The sequence below is a fragment of the Cupressus sempervirens genome, chromosome 4 (genome assembly GCF_028749045.1).
Source record: "Cupressus sempervirens isolate cs-2001-9-10 chromosome 4, ASM2874904v1, whole genome shotgun sequence".
Taxonomy (NCBI): Eukaryota; Viridiplantae; Streptophyta; class Pinopsida; order Cupressales; family Cupressaceae; genus Cupressus; species Cupressus sempervirens.
The window spans coordinates 672,070,447-672,087,679 of NC_143121.1; the positions used below are offsets into that span (position 1 = coordinate 672,070,447).

A 17,233-nucleotide genomic window follows, 5' to 3' on the forward strand; every position below is an offset into this window, starting at 1 on the left:
TCATACAACATAAACAAGAAAGAAACTACAATAATATGCAAAGTGGAAATGAACTGCTGCTAATAAAATGTTATTTTCAGAATTCATAAAACCAAATACATGGCAGATTTATCAACTCACTAATTACTTCAGCAATATTGTCATAATACTCCAGCCCATGCTTACGAACTTGCTGCTACAATACTTTGTCCTCCAATCAGTCCACTACCTTCATAATACCATTCCCTCCAAGCGGCATAAGCGTCGGACAAGTAGTGAAGAAGATATGAGAAAAATATCAAATCTGCCTGTAGCCGAAAATGCAACTAAACTGCCTAATAATGAAGCCAATAAGAAATAATTCCAAAGGCCAAACCCCAAGGGAATGACGTCTAGAATGTTACAAGAGAGGATAGACGTCCTCAAATGCCAAGAACAAAGCTGCAACTCACACACCAATTTCTTCTCATCTTCAACCTGTCTAATGAAGCTACAAATGCTTCCTTTTATTCTATTCCCACGGGTCCGCTCAACTCATATGGGCAATGTGGGATAAAGATGTGTAATATAAAACATATATTAAAATACCCCTTATGTCTCCCTTGGGTACCATCACCATAAAATAAATATTAAAGTAACACTTTAATATTTTACAATTAAATTAGACATTACTTTAATAAAACTTCAGGCATTAAAATGTATTAGCAATCAGACTCCAAATAATGCGAGTGATAGCTCATCGGAAAGCTCTCACCGAGGAGTATCGAATCCAATCACCAAAATTGACCTGCACTGTGTCCTGCCGACTTACTAAAAATAGTAAGTATGCTTGAAACTGAGTAAATCAACTTCGTTTTGGCCCAAACTGGAAATGACTAGGCCAAAACACTCCAAGATCCCATTAAACCCTTCGTTAGCCCTCGGGACCATGTAGAACAAGGCTAACACACACACACTTGGTCAACTGCTAAAATGGGGACATTACACTCATTCTTTCTTTTAATTCTTCAAAAGCTTCTTGTGCCGCTTCATTCCATCCAAAATTTCCTTTTTTGGTCAGGTATGTCAAAGGAAATGCTAATTTTGAAAAATTCTTCACAAACCGTCTATAGTAGCTGCATAGGCCCAAGAACCCTTTGAGTTGAGTTAGAGTTTTGGGTTTTGGCCATTCTCTTATTGCTTCAATCTTTTCCTCATCCACACTTACACCTTTGGCACTGATTTTATGACTGAGATATAGAATTTCTTCTAATCCAAATTCACACTTTGATGCTTTTGCAAATAGGGATTTAGATTCCAATATACTCAGGACTTCATCAATGTGTTGGAGGTGTTCTGCCCATGTTTTGCTATAGATAAGGAGGCCATCAAAGAAAATAAGAAGGAATTTCTTAAGTTGTTTTTAGAATATATGATTCATACATGATTGGAAGGTGGCTGGAGCATTAGTTAGGCCAAAGGGTAGAACTAGAAACTCAAAATTCCCGTAATGACATCTAAATGCCATCTTGGGAACATCCTCCTTCCTCATTTTGATTTGATGGTATCTTGTACATAAATCAATTTTAGAGATATATACTGCTCCATGAAGTTCATCTATGAGTTCATCCACCCTAGGAATGGGATAGCAATTTTTTATAGTCTTCTTATTTATGGCTTGATAATCTATACACATCCTCATTGTCCCATCTTTCTTTTTCACAAGTACTACTAGTGATGCAAATGGACTGGAGCTGGGTTGAATGTGTCCCATTACTAAGAGTTCTTGAATGGCCTTTTCAATTTCATTCTTATACTTTTGAGGATGTCAGTAAGGTGTGGTGATCACCGGTTTAGCATCCTTTTCCAATTCTATAATATGTTCAAATCCTCTTTTGGGGGGTAATCCTGGGGGAATCTCTTCAAACACTCTTTGGTGTTTCTTAATTATAGGCTCAATGTCAATATGAATGACGAATTCCTGTGGAGTTGATTTATTTAATATTAAACATTGTGCAATCCATTCTCCTTGATCATGTTGTAGTATTCTTTCTATTCTTTTGCATGAAACCAATTTCGCAGAATCATCAGGTATTCCTTCCAATGTTATTTCTTCCCCATTATGCCCAAAATGGATTTTTAGGTTTGGAAGGTCGAACCTAAAACATCCCAGAGAAAATATCCATGGACTGCCCAAAATTATATCTAAGTCTAGTGGAACAACATGTAGGTCTTCTCTGATGGTGTGTTTTCTTCCTAAAGTGATTTCTTGTTGTGGAATCGCTTTTGTGCAACGTACCAATGATCTCGTAGCTTGAACAACAGTAAAGCCTTTGAACTTCTCAGTTTTTTATTTCATTCTGTTAACCAGTCTTTCATTAATGTAGTTATGGGATGCTCCACTATCCACCAGTACAATGACTTTCTATCCATTAAGGGTGCATCTAATTCTTAAGACCCTATTTTTGGAGGGTTGAGTCATAGTGGCTATTACTCCATATTCTTCCCCCTCTGCTTCTTCTTCATTGCCTTTCTCACATTTTTCCTTTTTGCTCACCCTTTCTTCCTCATCATCCTCTTCCATTCTTTGGATGCGGCCTTTTTTCCCACATCTGTGTCTAGGCACCCAGTCTATTCCACAATTTCTACAAGTGTTGCTTTTGCAGCTATGGCCTAGCTCCCACGGTTCTTGGCATTTAAAGCATAAATTCTTTTTCTTTAATTCTTCTCGTTCCTTAGCCAGAATGAACTTTTTGTAGGATTTATCTTTCTTGTGATATTTAATAGTGGGCTTATTCCATGATTTTTTTCTTGTGTTTGAAATTTCCAATCTTAATGCCATTTCAAAAGCGTAATCTAAGGATGAGGGTTTTAAGGCACTTACTAGACCTTTTAGTGAATCTTTTAACCCTTCTATGAACAACTAGGTAAAGCATTCATCATCTACTCCTGTGACTTGGACAAAGATCCTTTGGAATTCCTTAATATAATCTTCTACTGTTCCTTGCTGCCTTAATTGAGTTATTTTCTTAAAGTTTTCTTGAGAATGCTTCCTATCAAATCTCTTAATGAGTTTTTGAGAAAAAATTTCATAGGAAGTAATATTTTGGTGTCCTTGGGTGACAAGGCCATGATGCCACCAATCATGTGGCATACCTTCTAAGTTCAGGATTGCAAATTGAAGTGCATCTTCTTCCATCATTGGACTAAGGGTAAAATAGGTATTCAATTTTTGTAGCCATGCGCGTGCTGTAAGTTTTTTTGATCCATCAAAATTTGGAAGTGTCACTTTATTTACTTTACTTCTAAAATCTTGATTCTAATGTCTTTTTTCTTTCCTATGACTTCCTTGCCTGTTGGCTTCACATAATTCCCTGAATGTTACTAACTCCTTGATTTCTGGTTCAAGATTGGCATAAGCTCTAGCATTTTCAATAGCAATATTGGTTGCCTAACCTTCTTCTTCCTCGGGAGGGCCTTCCCTTGATAAGAAAGGGGGTTTGGGTACTTGAGATGGTGAAGCTCTGTTATTTTCTGAATGGTTTGAGCTTATGTCTTTTCCACTAGAATTATGGTTTTTGAGATTGTTTATGGAATTTCCAATATTTTGCAAGGCTTGAAGAAGTGCTTGATTTGATCTTTCTATTTGTTCTGCTAAAGTTTAGTTTGTTTGTTCCATAACATTTCTAATTTAATTAGATAATTGCTCACTCATTTTTGCTCCTCTTGTCATTTACTATATTTTAGGATGGCAGGATCAGGCTCTGATACCAATTGTAATGGCCCCTTTTTAATTCTTTGACCTGATATTCAAAATTTAGTATAAGTTTAGGAAGTCATTCAAGTTAAACAAGTCTTGGATCCTTATTATTATTCAAAATTGAGGAATTGAGCATTATAATTTAATTATTTTAATTTATTTAGAATGTTTCACTCTATAGCACCAAACAAACTACTCTCTTTTGGTCATGACTATTCGGAGATGGTAGATTGACAGTGCGCGTGAAACAAGCTACAAGCGGCTCCCTGGAAGATACGGTGCTTGAATTTACTTCGCCTCTCCCTCGACCCACTCCCTATTTGAAGATGTCATAGTTCAGATGAGAACAAAGCTTCCTGAACTATAATTTGAAATACATTTTTAATGATCATCTTTTAAAATTATTGTTAAATATAATGTAACCATATTTTTTTATTATCATAGTTATTCACACCTTATTATTATATGAAATATTCATCATTGTGTATGTAAACATATATATATATATATATATATATAATAACGTATGTTTAAATATTTGTATTGCTCTAATATCATGCTATGTATATCGGTTTAAGTTGATATATGAAAGAAACTTCATATATAATTACGTCTTATGTGGTACGTAAGTCTCCAACTCCTAATGCGTGAGGCCATTACCAATATTCATAATAATATATCCGATACCAATGTTTGCTTGTAACCAAATAAAAATGTAATCAAGATTCGGCGTCGTACCTGATGATGAACTTGCAGGTGGTGGACAGTCCACGGTACAGTGTGGGTACACGCTGGCGTGACCAGTGGACTTTAGGAGATATTTCACGCAAGGTATAGATGGAGTACGTTATTATGACTTTCTTTACTTTATCGCTGGACTCCCGTATTGTATTCTACCACCGAGCGTGGCTTGTAATGTTATTATATTTTCTTTCACTTTATCGCTTGATTATTTTATGCTGCATTCATCGGTTTTCTCTATCCTTAAGCTCCACATATATATTGTATTTCGTATTTTTTCCTTTTTTTAAAACCTAACCCTAATTAATGGTATTTATATACCATGTACAGTCACGAATGTAAAGTCATGACTATTGTATATATATGATTTATTTTGGTTTTCACAATTCAATACGTTTATTATGTTTTATTCAATAATATTATGATATTGATGTAGCAATGTTAAGTATTAGTAATTAGTAGTTTTAGGGTTTCCCTTTCAAAAGAATGCTTGTAGTAATTAGATTTAGGTTTATTAAGCATTGATTTTAGAAAGAATATATTTGGAAATTAATGGTATTAATATATCTTGGAAATGTTAATAATAATAATATAATTTTAATTGTGAATGTTTACGTGGGACATTAATATTAATAACATTTATGATAACTTATATGGTATTTGATTAAAACAATTCAAAGTAATGCCCTCATATAACTATATTGAATATATCACTTTTAATACATAATATTTCTTGATAAAAGAGAACATATTAATCCAGGTTCATTACAAATCATGTTAGGTTTTCTTGCTGGTTCTTTCCCAGTTGAACTTTTGAACCATGTTTTTTATATAATAATTAATATATATTCAATAGCTTGTCCACTTTTGCAAAGAAAAAATATTAATTAATAATAAAATTAATAAAAATTTAAAACAAATAAATTTTTCTTAAATAAAACTTACCATTTTTTTTCCAACTAAACCAAGACAAAAAAGAAGCAAACCAAACAAAATTTAATTAAATTATACTAACCAAAATACAAGTAAACATAAACTCATAAAGTCTAACAAACTTAAACTAGTAAAATCTGAATTTACATTCACTCTTGAACAATAGCCATTTAAATTTTTTGGACAAAATGAAATGCATTAAGACAATAAAATTTGGATAACTATGTTTTAAAATTTTTAAGAATTAAAAATGTTTAGACTCTTCATCTCAATTTCATCACAAACTTGTACATTGGAAAGAAGCTCAAAATATAGATTAGGGATAGAAATGGAGACTTGTGGCAATGAAATAGTATTTTCTTAGAGATAAAAGAATTTTTTTTGGATGAATGTTGCAACGAAAATCCCAACTCACCAAATTTGTTTCTTGAAATATGTTTAAAGTGTAATAGTAGAGATGTAAGTTGAGTGTAGAGCCATTGAAAAATTATATCACCCTTCTAATGAGTAAAATCAGAATTCAATTGTAGCCATAATCATAACCATCACCTCCCAACATTTGGTAGAAGAAATTTCTTGAAATAGGGTATCAAAATGAAAGAGCATTTTTCATTAATTTTTATAGTCCAGTATCTTTTAGAAGACATGTATGAAAACAAGAGAACTTGGCATCAAACAAAGAGAAAGAGAACTTCTTATCAAACAGGTAAATCCATGCTAACGTGGAGGGCAATGGATGGTCTCATTGGGTGTGCCAATGTAGATTGTTTAAACCTACATATAATCAATTTAGTCAATTAAGAGAAACTAATTAGAAACCTAAATATAATTAATTAATAACAAATTTAATAAAATTTTAAATCAAATAAATCTTTCTTAAATAAAACCAAGCAATCAAACATATTATTGTTATTGAAAAATAATATTAATATATAAAGGTTATACCTCATAATTTGGTGAAGTGCCAAGTGACCTTAAATTTACAATTACTACACTGAACAATTACTCTACAACTATCTCAATCAGTCATTTTACCCCTTCCCCTATTTCACGCTCCAATGCGCTTCTATTTCATGTGTGAAATGTCACTCTTCTAGCGTTGACCGTTTTGGCAAACGAAGGGCAATAGAAATATTGTTCAATCGAGGATTGATTTTCAGCACGATAGGCGGGTTGATCTATGAAAGATGAGACAGCATATTGGTAAAGGATCTGGAAGCGATCTTAGGAATATTAAAGTTTTCATTTTTAAATTGTTTAATAAATGGATGAAAGGTTTTGTCTGATCTTCCAGAGACACTTCGCACATTTGTAAGCGCTAGTGAAATCACATTCATAAAGCAATAAGTTTTAAAAGTGGGAGTTTTCTAATACGAGTCAAAATCATTATTTGGAGGAGAGGACCGTCGTTGTTCTAAATAATCCGTTTCTTTTCCGTTTGTGGACGTACAAGCACACCCAGCATTTGAGGCATCAGAAGCACAAGTAAAGCACATTAGTACGGGATATAAAATGGAAGTTGCTGGCCCGAGAAAATCTAAAATGGTATCCAAGAGTGAGGAGAAACTGATTGTTGCGGTGATTTCAGGATGGTGAAGGAACACGATTATGTAAAGAGCAAAAACAACAATGGGAATTCGAAGCTGTTGGCATCTGACGCCCTACTTCTTCCTCTGGGGCTCACCAACAAGTTCTTCTTTCTGGTTTTCTTCGCATCGTCATATTTCCTGACGAAGAGATGGAGAGAGAAGATGGGTTCCTCAACGCCTCTCCATGATGTCAACTCTTGCGAGCTTGTGGTTATTGTGGCCCATCTGGCTTCCTTCATTTATTTGCTGGGATTTTTTGGAATTGATTATGTCCAAAACATTATCAGCGGCAACGATGATGACTTTGTTGAGAAGGTGGACCTCAACATCCACCCAACAACAGCAAGAGAAGAAATTGTTGTTAAGAGACCTTTGGAAACGCAGCTCAAGGGAATCGCCCTTGGTAACAATGAAGATGGGGACATTGCAGCTGCTGTGTGCAGTGGCAGTGTGGCTTCCTATTCGCTTGAATCCTCCCTTGGGGACTGCAAGAGAGCTGCCTCTGTGAGGAGGAGTGCCTTGGAGCTCATGACTGGGAGATCCCTCGACGGGTTGCCCCTGGAGGGATATGATTATGAGTCCATTCTAGGGCAGTGCTGTGAGATGCCTGTGGGTTATGTACAAATCCCTGTGGGTGTGGCAGGGCCCTTACTAGTGAATGGGTGTGAGTACATGGTGCCCATGGCTACCACAGAGGGGTGCCTGGTGGCCAGCGCCAACAGGGACTGCAAGGCCAATCTTATGAGTGGTGGGGCGACATCCATTCTTCTCAGAGATTGCATGACCAGGGCCCATGTTGTCAGGTTCCAGACCGCCAAGAGGGCTGCGGAGCTCAAGTTCTATATCGAGGATCCAGCAAACTCTGTCAAACTTTCCGACATCTTCAATAGGTATATATGTTTCCCTTCCAGATCCTCTTCATCTTGCACGCACTACTGGTCGAATAGTTTTTCTCAATCAATTGTTAGTGAAGTAAATCAATAAAGCCATATTTTCAAGGCAACTGATAAGATTTTGGGCTCTCTATTTTTTTAACAGGACAAGCAGATTTGCTAGGCTACAAGGCATTAAATGTGCAGTTGCAGGAAAGAATTTGTACATGAGATTCTCATGCTTCACTGGAGATGCCATGGGAATGAATATTGTCTCCAAGGGTGTTCAGAATGTCTTGGATTATCTTCAAACTGCGTTCCCTGACATGGATGTTATCAGCGTTTCTGATAATTCAATTCCTTCCATTTTCACAGCTTGTTTTTATTCGGAGTTCTACTTTCGCATAGGATAGTTGTTTGAATGGGTGGGCTAATTTTGCAAATGGGTTTCTGTTTCTAGGCAATTTCTGCACAGACAAGAAGCCCGCGGCAGTGAATTGGATTGAAGGGCGTGGGAAATCAATAGTGTGTGAGGCCATCATAACAGAGGCGGTTGTAGAAGAGGTGTTCAAGACGACAGTTCCGGCAATGTTAGAGCTTAACATGCTGAAGAACTTGAGTGGATCTGCAATGGCCGGTGCCATGGGAGGATTCAATGCCCACGCCGCGAACATTGTGTCAGCTGTGTTCATTGCAACGGGCCAAGATCCAGCCCAGAATGTGGAGAGCTCGCACTGTCTCACTATGATGGAAGGGGTGAACGGTGGGAAGGACCTGCACATATCAGTGACCATGCCGTGCATAGAAGTGGGGACGGTGGGAGGAGGAACTCAATTGGTTTCACAGGCGGCGTGCTTGAACATGCTAGGAGTCAGAGGAGCAAATGCTTCATCTACTGGTGCGAATGCACAGAACTTGGCAAGAATAGTGGCAGCTGCTGTTATGGCGGGAGAGCTGTCTCTCATGTCTGCTCTTGCCGCAGGTCAGCTCGTCAAGAGTCACATGAAGTACAACCGCTCAAGCAAAGATGTCAAAGCACCAGCGCAAGCACAATAGATTAAATTCAGCTTCTTAAGAAGTGTATAGGCATCCACATCATTATGCGAAATTCTTAGTTCCTGTGAATAGCACAGCATGATTTGCGTATAGCAGAGGGTCCCTTTGCCCCACCCCAATTCGGGTAATACAATGGTCAGGGAGAACGAACAGATTTTTTTCCTACGTGGATCCTCCGTAGAGTTTCGTGTCATAGCCATAATAAATCAGGGATGCCTTTGAAAGTATTCAAGGTTTTATCATTGATAATTTTTTGATCATAGATACTCTTACATTGAAATATAATTTTTTATTTGTCTTTAAATAGATTAAGCTAAGCTATTCAGATCATTCAATTTTATTAGTAGTCTAACAAGGAGACTGTTTGAAGGTTTTCAAGAATCTATAAACTAGAGAAGTAATTAATTGTAATACTTATTACATATTATATTATTAAAAGATATGACATACATAAGTCTAAGTCCATTAAATTTTTTTACAATCTTTTAAATATAATATCTAATTTCCAATTATTGAAACAATAAGACATGTCTAAATATATAATATAATAATAAATATATAAACAATAATGTATACTAGATTAAAGAAAGCAATAGGAAAAAATGACTATTATTACCATTACATTGTAATTTCTTTCGAAACTCTTTAATTATAGATTTAATACTAGGTGTAGCTATTTTAAACTCTATTCATTTTAATGTAAAATGAAAACACTCCATTTTTTATTATGGTTTGGAAATGGAGTCAAATAATAAATTTCTTCAATAAATTCATTTAATGATTAATTATACATCATAGTCTATAACAATATTCTAAATAATATTTTTGATTAAATTTAGGGCATGAACTCCCTTTTTATCTTTAGACACTGAATATAGTAATACTTCAGTAATAAGTTCTATAAAATTGTTTATGTTTTAGTAATTAGCTCTATAAAATGTTTTACAATAATATCAACAAGAGCTAGTAATTAAATTTATGCATAAATAATAGATGGCACAAGCATAATATAGCTCAATTCATAATGTAAAGCATTGCACGAATTTTGAATCTCTAAAATAAATTTAAAATTTGTGAGCAAACTCTTTCCCTTTATAATTAGAAAAATTATTCCACCATTGAACCCATTTAGATAGCTCCCTTGTGAAAATATTTCATTCATATATTTGTAATTTGAAAGATCCATTCTCAAAATAATCAACTTTGAACAATTTTTAATCAAACCAAACTTTAGCATAACAATCCATTATATGACATTTTTAACCATTTTGATATCTCAACCTCCCAAATCCTCCATAACATGCACAGGTCAACTTGCCATAAAATTTTGATATATAACAATCTATTAATAATATAATCCAGTGTAACAATTCATTAGTTCAGAATAAGATCATTCACTTCTAATTCATTCAAAAAATGGTAAATATAGATATTGTGAAATATTTGGACATATTGTTGCTCTGTATCAAGGATTCTATGGTCCACTTTTTACAAATGGAAACAAAATTTAAAATGTATTAAGTTTAGTTGGAAGACCATTTTTCTTGATAAAGCAAAGCCTTAATCTTATTGTGGTTAGGATTCTAAATGTTGTCATCTTAGAGGTAAGGGGTGGTAGATTATAAAAGCATTGCCACTGATTAATTTTTTTTACAACCCTTTAAATACAATATCTAATTTGGAATTATTGAAACAACAAAAGGAGTACAAATATTCATTATTATTATAAATATATAAACAATAACCTATACTAGATTAAAGACAGTAATAGAAAAAATGGATATTATTACCATTATATTGTCATTTCTTTCCTAACTCTTTAATTATAGATTTAGTATTAGGTATAGTTATTTTCAATTCTTTTCATTTTAATGTAAAATGAAAACTCTATTTTTAATTATGGTGTTTACTAAATTAAAGAGGGAAATGGAGTCAAATAAATTTCTTCAAGAAATTCATTTAATAAGTAATTATACATCATAGTCTATAAAAATATTCTAAGTAATACTTTTGATTAAATTTAGGGCATGAACTTCTTTAGACACCAAATATAGTAATACTTAAGAAATTAGCTCTATAAAATTGTTTACAATAACATCAATATAGAGCTAGCAATTAAATTTATGCATAAATAATAGATGGAATGAACATAATATAGCCCAATTCATAAAGTAAAGCATTACACCAATTTTCAATATCTAATATAAATTTAAAATTTGAGAGCAAACTCTTTCCCTTTATAATTAGGCAAATTATTCCATCATTGAACCCATTTAGTTAGCTCCCTTGTGAAAATATTTCATTGTGGTCAAGATTCTTAATTTTTTCATCTTGGAGGTAAGGGGGATTAGATTATTAAATAATTTCTACCATCTCAATGTAGCTTTACATTTTTATATTTGTTCTTGCATGAGAAGGATTTTCCTCTTTTTTTCTTTATGTGTTGTCCTTTGGCCCCTCTCTTTATTATTATTATTTTTTATTAAAGGAAAACTAGTTTTAAAGGGAATGCAAATAAAAGTCACAATTATAATAAAAGAGATAAACATGTAGGATTGACCACCAACAATGAACTAGGTGTAAAACATACACTAAATTGACAAAAACCAATAATTCAAAAAATGGGGACCCATAGCCCATGGCAAGCTATAGAATGTTGAATAGATATTATTCTTAAAAATTAATTCCTCCTTTATATTATTGATCATGTATTAACAATAACCTTCATAGGAGTAAACCCCTTGTCCTTGCTCCTTAATATAGTAGCAAATCCATATTGAGTTCTCCCATTTATTTTGCCAATTGAATGATATCAACCTCTACCAAACCCATACCATTAGGATGTTTTTAATGCTTGAATTAATATGAAAACTGCTTCCTAATCATTTTCTTGCACCGAGATATTAGTGCATTTGTACATGAAATTCTTTTCTATATCTATAACTACCTTAATTAATTCTTTGATTTGTTTAGTTCTTCCTTAAATCTATTAGTACTCTTTTGATAGCCCATTCTTACATCATTTATACCTCTAGAAAGGACTTCCTATGATGGTATCCATATTCTAAGTAGTAGTGGGAGGATTTTCCTTTGAAATAGCTTATTTCTTGCATAACCCATGAGAATATAATCCTATAATTCTCAAAAAAATAGATCCCTTCTCGATTGGGGTACATTTACCTATTGTATTGTGCATATCCACACAAGTTTCATTTTCTAATTTTGTCTTCACACTTTGAAGGGAAACGTGAGGGGAAGGATAAATTACCACCTATGTCACTTGTTGGGATGACTATAGGTTTCTGGGCAAAACAAGTTATATATAGAATAATTTGGGTCACTAGTGAAATAGAAGTGTCTATCATGGGGCACTATGGAGCACTACCAAATAATGGTGATTTTGGCTAAAACTAGCAAAAATGAATTATTTTTGGTTGAATCACTTCTAGTCAGAAACCTCAAAAATTTATAGATATCAAACTATTTCTTTTAGAAAATTGATTGGATATTGAGCAACTTATAAAGAAAGGGAGAGCTAAGAGGATTTTTAGCTACAAATAATATGTAATTATTTTGAAAATGGTGGTTCTAATATTATTTTAAAGATATAGTAGTAAACCACCAACTTACTATCAAAACAAGTCCCACATATAGAAAAAAGGAAAACAATCCACTCTAAACAAGAAAATAAACTAACCATTGTACTTGGGAGGTTCCTTTAATAAGAGCCATTAAAATAAAAATATTGTTCCAAATCTAGCCACACAAGGCCTGAGAGTTTAAAGCATAGTATGATAACATAACAAAAATAAAATTCAAGATATACAAAGAGGAAAATTTGTGAATCATTTTTATCCTCTTGGTTTGTCTTAGACAATAGAAAATTCATCCAATCATCAACCAAGAACTTGTATAGCTTCCCTACATCCTCCCCCTCCTTATGTTATTGATTCTACTTCTTCTACTATACAATTTGGATGATAGTTGTAGTAGCATGCATGACCTTGACACTGAAGTCTACCAAGGTTATAAATCTATACTCTTACTTGATCATGCTTTCCTTCTCCTTTAACTTGATCCACTACTTTTTAAGATCTACTTCAACCTCCAAGAGTGTAGTTTTGTCTAGAGTAGGCGAAAGGTAGGGATTTTGGATATGGGGGGAGGGGTGGAGGGATGATTGAGGTGAGGGGGGAAATGGTGGAGGTGGAGGAAGGGAAGAAAAAAAGTAGAGTTGGTGAGAGGTCGATGCTAATATGGGTTTCTTTCTTTTGTTTCCACAATGGGGAGGTAACAATAAAATGGGAGTCTATAGTCTCTTTCATAATAGTCAAGTCTACATTATCTATGGTAAAAGTAGCACATACATGAAAGGTTCTTGAGAGGCTTCTTTAGTTTTAAATTTTTGAAAATACACAATGTGAGGGTCCTTAGCTCTCCTATTGCTAGACAAAGGGGAAGCTGAGACAAAGAGGTCGAACTACGAATAAAAGTAGCAACAACTAGAGTAGAAGTGTTAGGTGAAAGGGGATGGATAAGCATAATGTTCCTAGGAAAACATTTAGCTTTTTACAAGTTATACAACCTAGAAATAAAACATCACTAAAGGATATCATAATTTTTTTCCTCAACCTTAAATTTACTAACATCCATATTCAAAGATTCTAAACACATTAACAAGAATAAAGGAAAAATATTTTTTCATTATAATGGAATTAAATTAGCAGAGGGAAGTGGTAATAATAATTTATTTTGTATGTCTCTTTTAGAGTGAGGTATTTCATTGCTAGGAAGAAGACATGACTCCAAGGGATTAGCAAGCTTTCTCTGCTGAAACCACCATAGAAAGGGACCAAAATCTCACCTTCTTTGAAGAACCAATTCATATTTGTCTCATCCTCCTACTAAGTAACACTTCTCTACTTGTTTCCCTTCATGGATAACCGTATATCCTAAGCTATGACTTCCTCATTCATCTCGAATGTAGTGCAACCAATTTTGACATGTTGGTCTTGCCAAGTTTTAACCAGCTACATGGACACCAACTCATAAAAAACTTTATGTTAGTTTTAATATCTTTAAATTGTTTTTAATATTTTAGTTATAATTTTAAGTTAGTTTTTATTATTTATAAATATTTTTCATGGTAATTTTAAATTCAGGTTAATAATAGACTATATAACTATAAAATAATAGAATTAAGAAATGTAGAATAATAAAAAAAAACTAGACCTAACAAATAATAAGTAAATTTAAGCTACACCCAAATAACTTAGAACCAATATAAAAAAAAATCAAGAAATTTTGAACAAAAAATAAAATAAAATGTGAGACTTAGAAATACGAAAAATAGAATCATGAAAGTTAGAATGATAAAGAATGGCTTGACATATATAGAACTAAAAATAAAAAAATAGACATGAGAGAATTATAATTATGATAAATAAAATACAATGTACTCTTTGAAACAATAGTCAAAGAAAATAATTTTGGAGATATTTAATTTTTATGAACCATTAAAATGTAATGTAGGTTTATGTATTTGATCTAATGTAAATAAAATTTTGTCATTAATGTATCAATCTGCACTAGATCCTAATGAAGGATCAAATTGTTTGATTTAACAGATTGATCAAATATGTTTGTTCATAATATCTAATCTATAGTAAATTTTATTATAAAATATAATTTAACATATGGTCTTAATGATCACACAAAAAGTTCCTTGATAATTCTTATCATTTAATTTTTGAAGTTATATGTTGTATTGTCAGAACAATGTTAGCTCATGTTATTATAATATTTTGTACATTAAAATGTATTTGAATCCATTGTAACCTTATTTACATAGTACTACTTACAGTCAAACTTTACGAAAGAAGAAATTAGGTAAACAAATAAAAAAGTGTAAAATTAAATGTTGATCATATGCCTTTAACCTAGAGAATAAAAACTATTAATGCAATTTTATTTATTGAAGGAGCATGAACATGTAGAATCAAAATCAAATTTTCACAAAATCATCAATTTAAAATTATTGCCAAGAAAATGGACACATCTCTACAAGTCTTGTTCCACATATAAGGATAGACTTTTGTGATTATTTTAGAAAACTAACATAGGACAATTAAGTTCATCACATTGTTATTAGTGTAGGGACACCTAGTCTAAGGCTATTTTTGAGTTTTGTTTTCTTGTTTGAGATGGTGGGCCTGTATTGACTCTAGCCAAGTTAGGATGCTGAATAAGGTAGGAGTTGCTAGGTAAAGGTGGGTGGAGTGTTTCCAAGCTTTTATTTGTGGCTTAAATAGGCTTAGTTCTAAGACATTGAGAAGTTTGCATCTATTGTGGGTTTTCAAGTTTTTTTTTCTATATTTTATATGGATAAGAAGTCATAGGATGTCTTAGAGGAGTTGGGAAGTTGGAAGAGTAAAAAGTTGTCTAGTTGTGCACCTTGTTGTAAAGTTGTCAAACAAACACCATAGCTCAAAAACATACATAGTATTGTTGTACAATCACAATAATGGGTTTGAAATAATTTCTAACTCAATCTAGATGATTCAAGGGTTCCTAAAATTATGAGAAGTAAAGTTTCTCATGAAACCAAAAAGTTGTCAAGATATGCTACTTTTTGAAAAGTTGCTAGATAACTTTTTGAGAAAAATGTTGCAAAGTGCATGTTTAAGATTGGTGGTTATGAAAACTTCCTAAAACCTCCTAGGAATGCTATAAATACATAATCAAAATACATCCCAATGGTTGGGAATAGTAATACAAAATCTTGAGCTTGTTCATGCACATTCTTGTGAGACAGTTTTGCATTTTGATGGTCCTGTACAAAAAAATGTATTGAATAGAAGAAACTAATTTTGGATTTTTGTTCTCCTTGTTTGTACAATGATTTTCTATTCAGGTTTTTAGATGTTAAATATTCATTTGAGTAGGTTTTGAAATTCTTTTAAAACTAGGTAGTGTGTTGTTCTAGTTTCGAGTGTTTTGGCCAATAATGGCTCTCCCATGATTTTATGTGATGAGTTCTTCATGTTTTTATGGGACATGGTAGTAGACCCCATTTAAATTAAGTATTATAATGATAGAGCCCTAAGAATCATGTCAAGTGAATTCAAGGTGTTTCCCTAGGCAAGTCAACACACTTAGTTAGGAGATCACAAAGAAAGAAGAGAAGTTTCAGGGTTTGAAAGTGGTTAGATACTTCAAACTAGTTAGCAACCAAGAAGGAGGAATGAGTAAGGTTGAATCCTACCAAAGAAAATATTTATAAGATTAGTTTTGGTTGGCAAAATACCATACACTAGCCAGAGAAATCTACATTATTTTGAAACCCTTGAAAGTATGCTTAAATTGTGCTTTTGGGTGTATGAACACCTCAAGGAAGAAAGAATCATAAAATATTTAGTTTTTTCCAAAAGGCTATCTAAATATCTAGTTTTTTCCCCCATCATTAGGAAAAATTGGAGATAAATTCCAAAAACTTAGTTTGGAGGGCTAATACTAGTAGCCCTTTTTTGAGCAATTTTGACTTGTAAGTTAGGAACTTGGTTCTAACTTGCAATATTGGTGTCTAGAATGTAAAGGAGAGTCAAAAATCATTTGAAGAAGTCATCATGCTACTTGGAAAGAATATTTGGACAAGAATCCATAATAGCAAGATCAACAATGAGGTATGAAGGAGCATTTGTGAATCAAGAAAACCAAATAGGCTATTGATAAGCTAGAATGAATCCTTTATAATGTAAGGATTTGTTAGTAGCAAGGCCTAGTGTTAAATTAAAATGGTATCAGAACAAGTAGTTTGGGAATTCGTGGGTAGATGTTTCAACCTACAAAATCAGTGGGATACTCCAATATGGTCACCAATGCAAAATTTGCTAAAGAGATGAGTGGGAGAAATGATAAGAACTAGTGTTCTTGAGGAAGTTTTGGAAGTAACAAAAACCAAGTTAGAAGTAGCTGTTAAGGTAGCTAAGAAAAAGGAACAAGAAGGTGAAACCAATTATAGGGGTAAAGAGAAGGTTGATGAATAAAACCTTATCCTTGAACCTAATCCTCCTATCAATGAAGAAACATTCATAAAATCCAACAAATACCTAGAGGGAGTTCCTTTGTTTAATGGAGAAATGGACCTTGAGTTGATGATGGAATGGGTGGAAGGAATGGAGAATCACTTTGAATTTGAAAGTGTGAGTGAAGCACAAAAGGTCAAAGTAGCCAAGTCTAGGCTAAGGAGATCAACCCTCACATGGTGGAAATACCTCCAAGAAGAGAGAGAAAAAGTGGAGAAGAGACCCATAGAAAATTGGAAT

The 17,233-nt window shown here is 33.2% G+C and overlaps 1 protein-coding gene across 2 annotated transcripts; it reads left to right on the top strand.

Annotated features, from left to right (window-relative positions):
- Window positions 1–6,904: 6,904 nt before the first annotated feature.
- LOC149563049 (3-hydroxy-3-methylglutaryl coenzyme A reductase 1-like) lies at window positions 6,905–8,909 on the top strand. Of its 2 annotated transcripts, none has more exons than XM_089823958.1 (4): window positions 6,905–6,964; window positions 7,009–7,871; window positions 8,020–8,199; window positions 8,312–8,909. In XM_089823958.1, exons 1-4 carry the CDS (start codon window positions 6,905–6,907, stop codon window positions 8,907–8,909), a joined length of 1,701 nt encoding a protein of 566 aa, XP_089680084.1. The 2 variants fall into 2 exon arrangements, with proteins under 2 accessions (XP_089680084.1, XP_089680083.1); XM_089823957.1 differs by having other exon boundaries at window positions 6,905–6,961; window positions 6,997–7,871.
- Window positions 8,910–17,233: the final 8,324 nt, after the last annotated feature.

Coding starts and splice junctions, on each gene's coding strand:
- LOC149563049 (XM_089823957.1), top strand. CDS start 6,905: ATGGAAGTTGCTGGCCCGAGAAAATCTAAAATGGTATCCAAGAGTGAG. Junction 6,962..6,996: donor CCAAGAGTGAGGAGAAACTG/ATTGTTGCGGTG, acceptor GTGAAGGAACAC/GATTATGTAAAGAGCAAAAA. Junction 8,200..8,311: donor ATGGATGTTATCAGCGTTTC/TGATAATTCAAT, acceptor GTTTCTGTTTCT/AGGCAATTTCTGCACAGACA.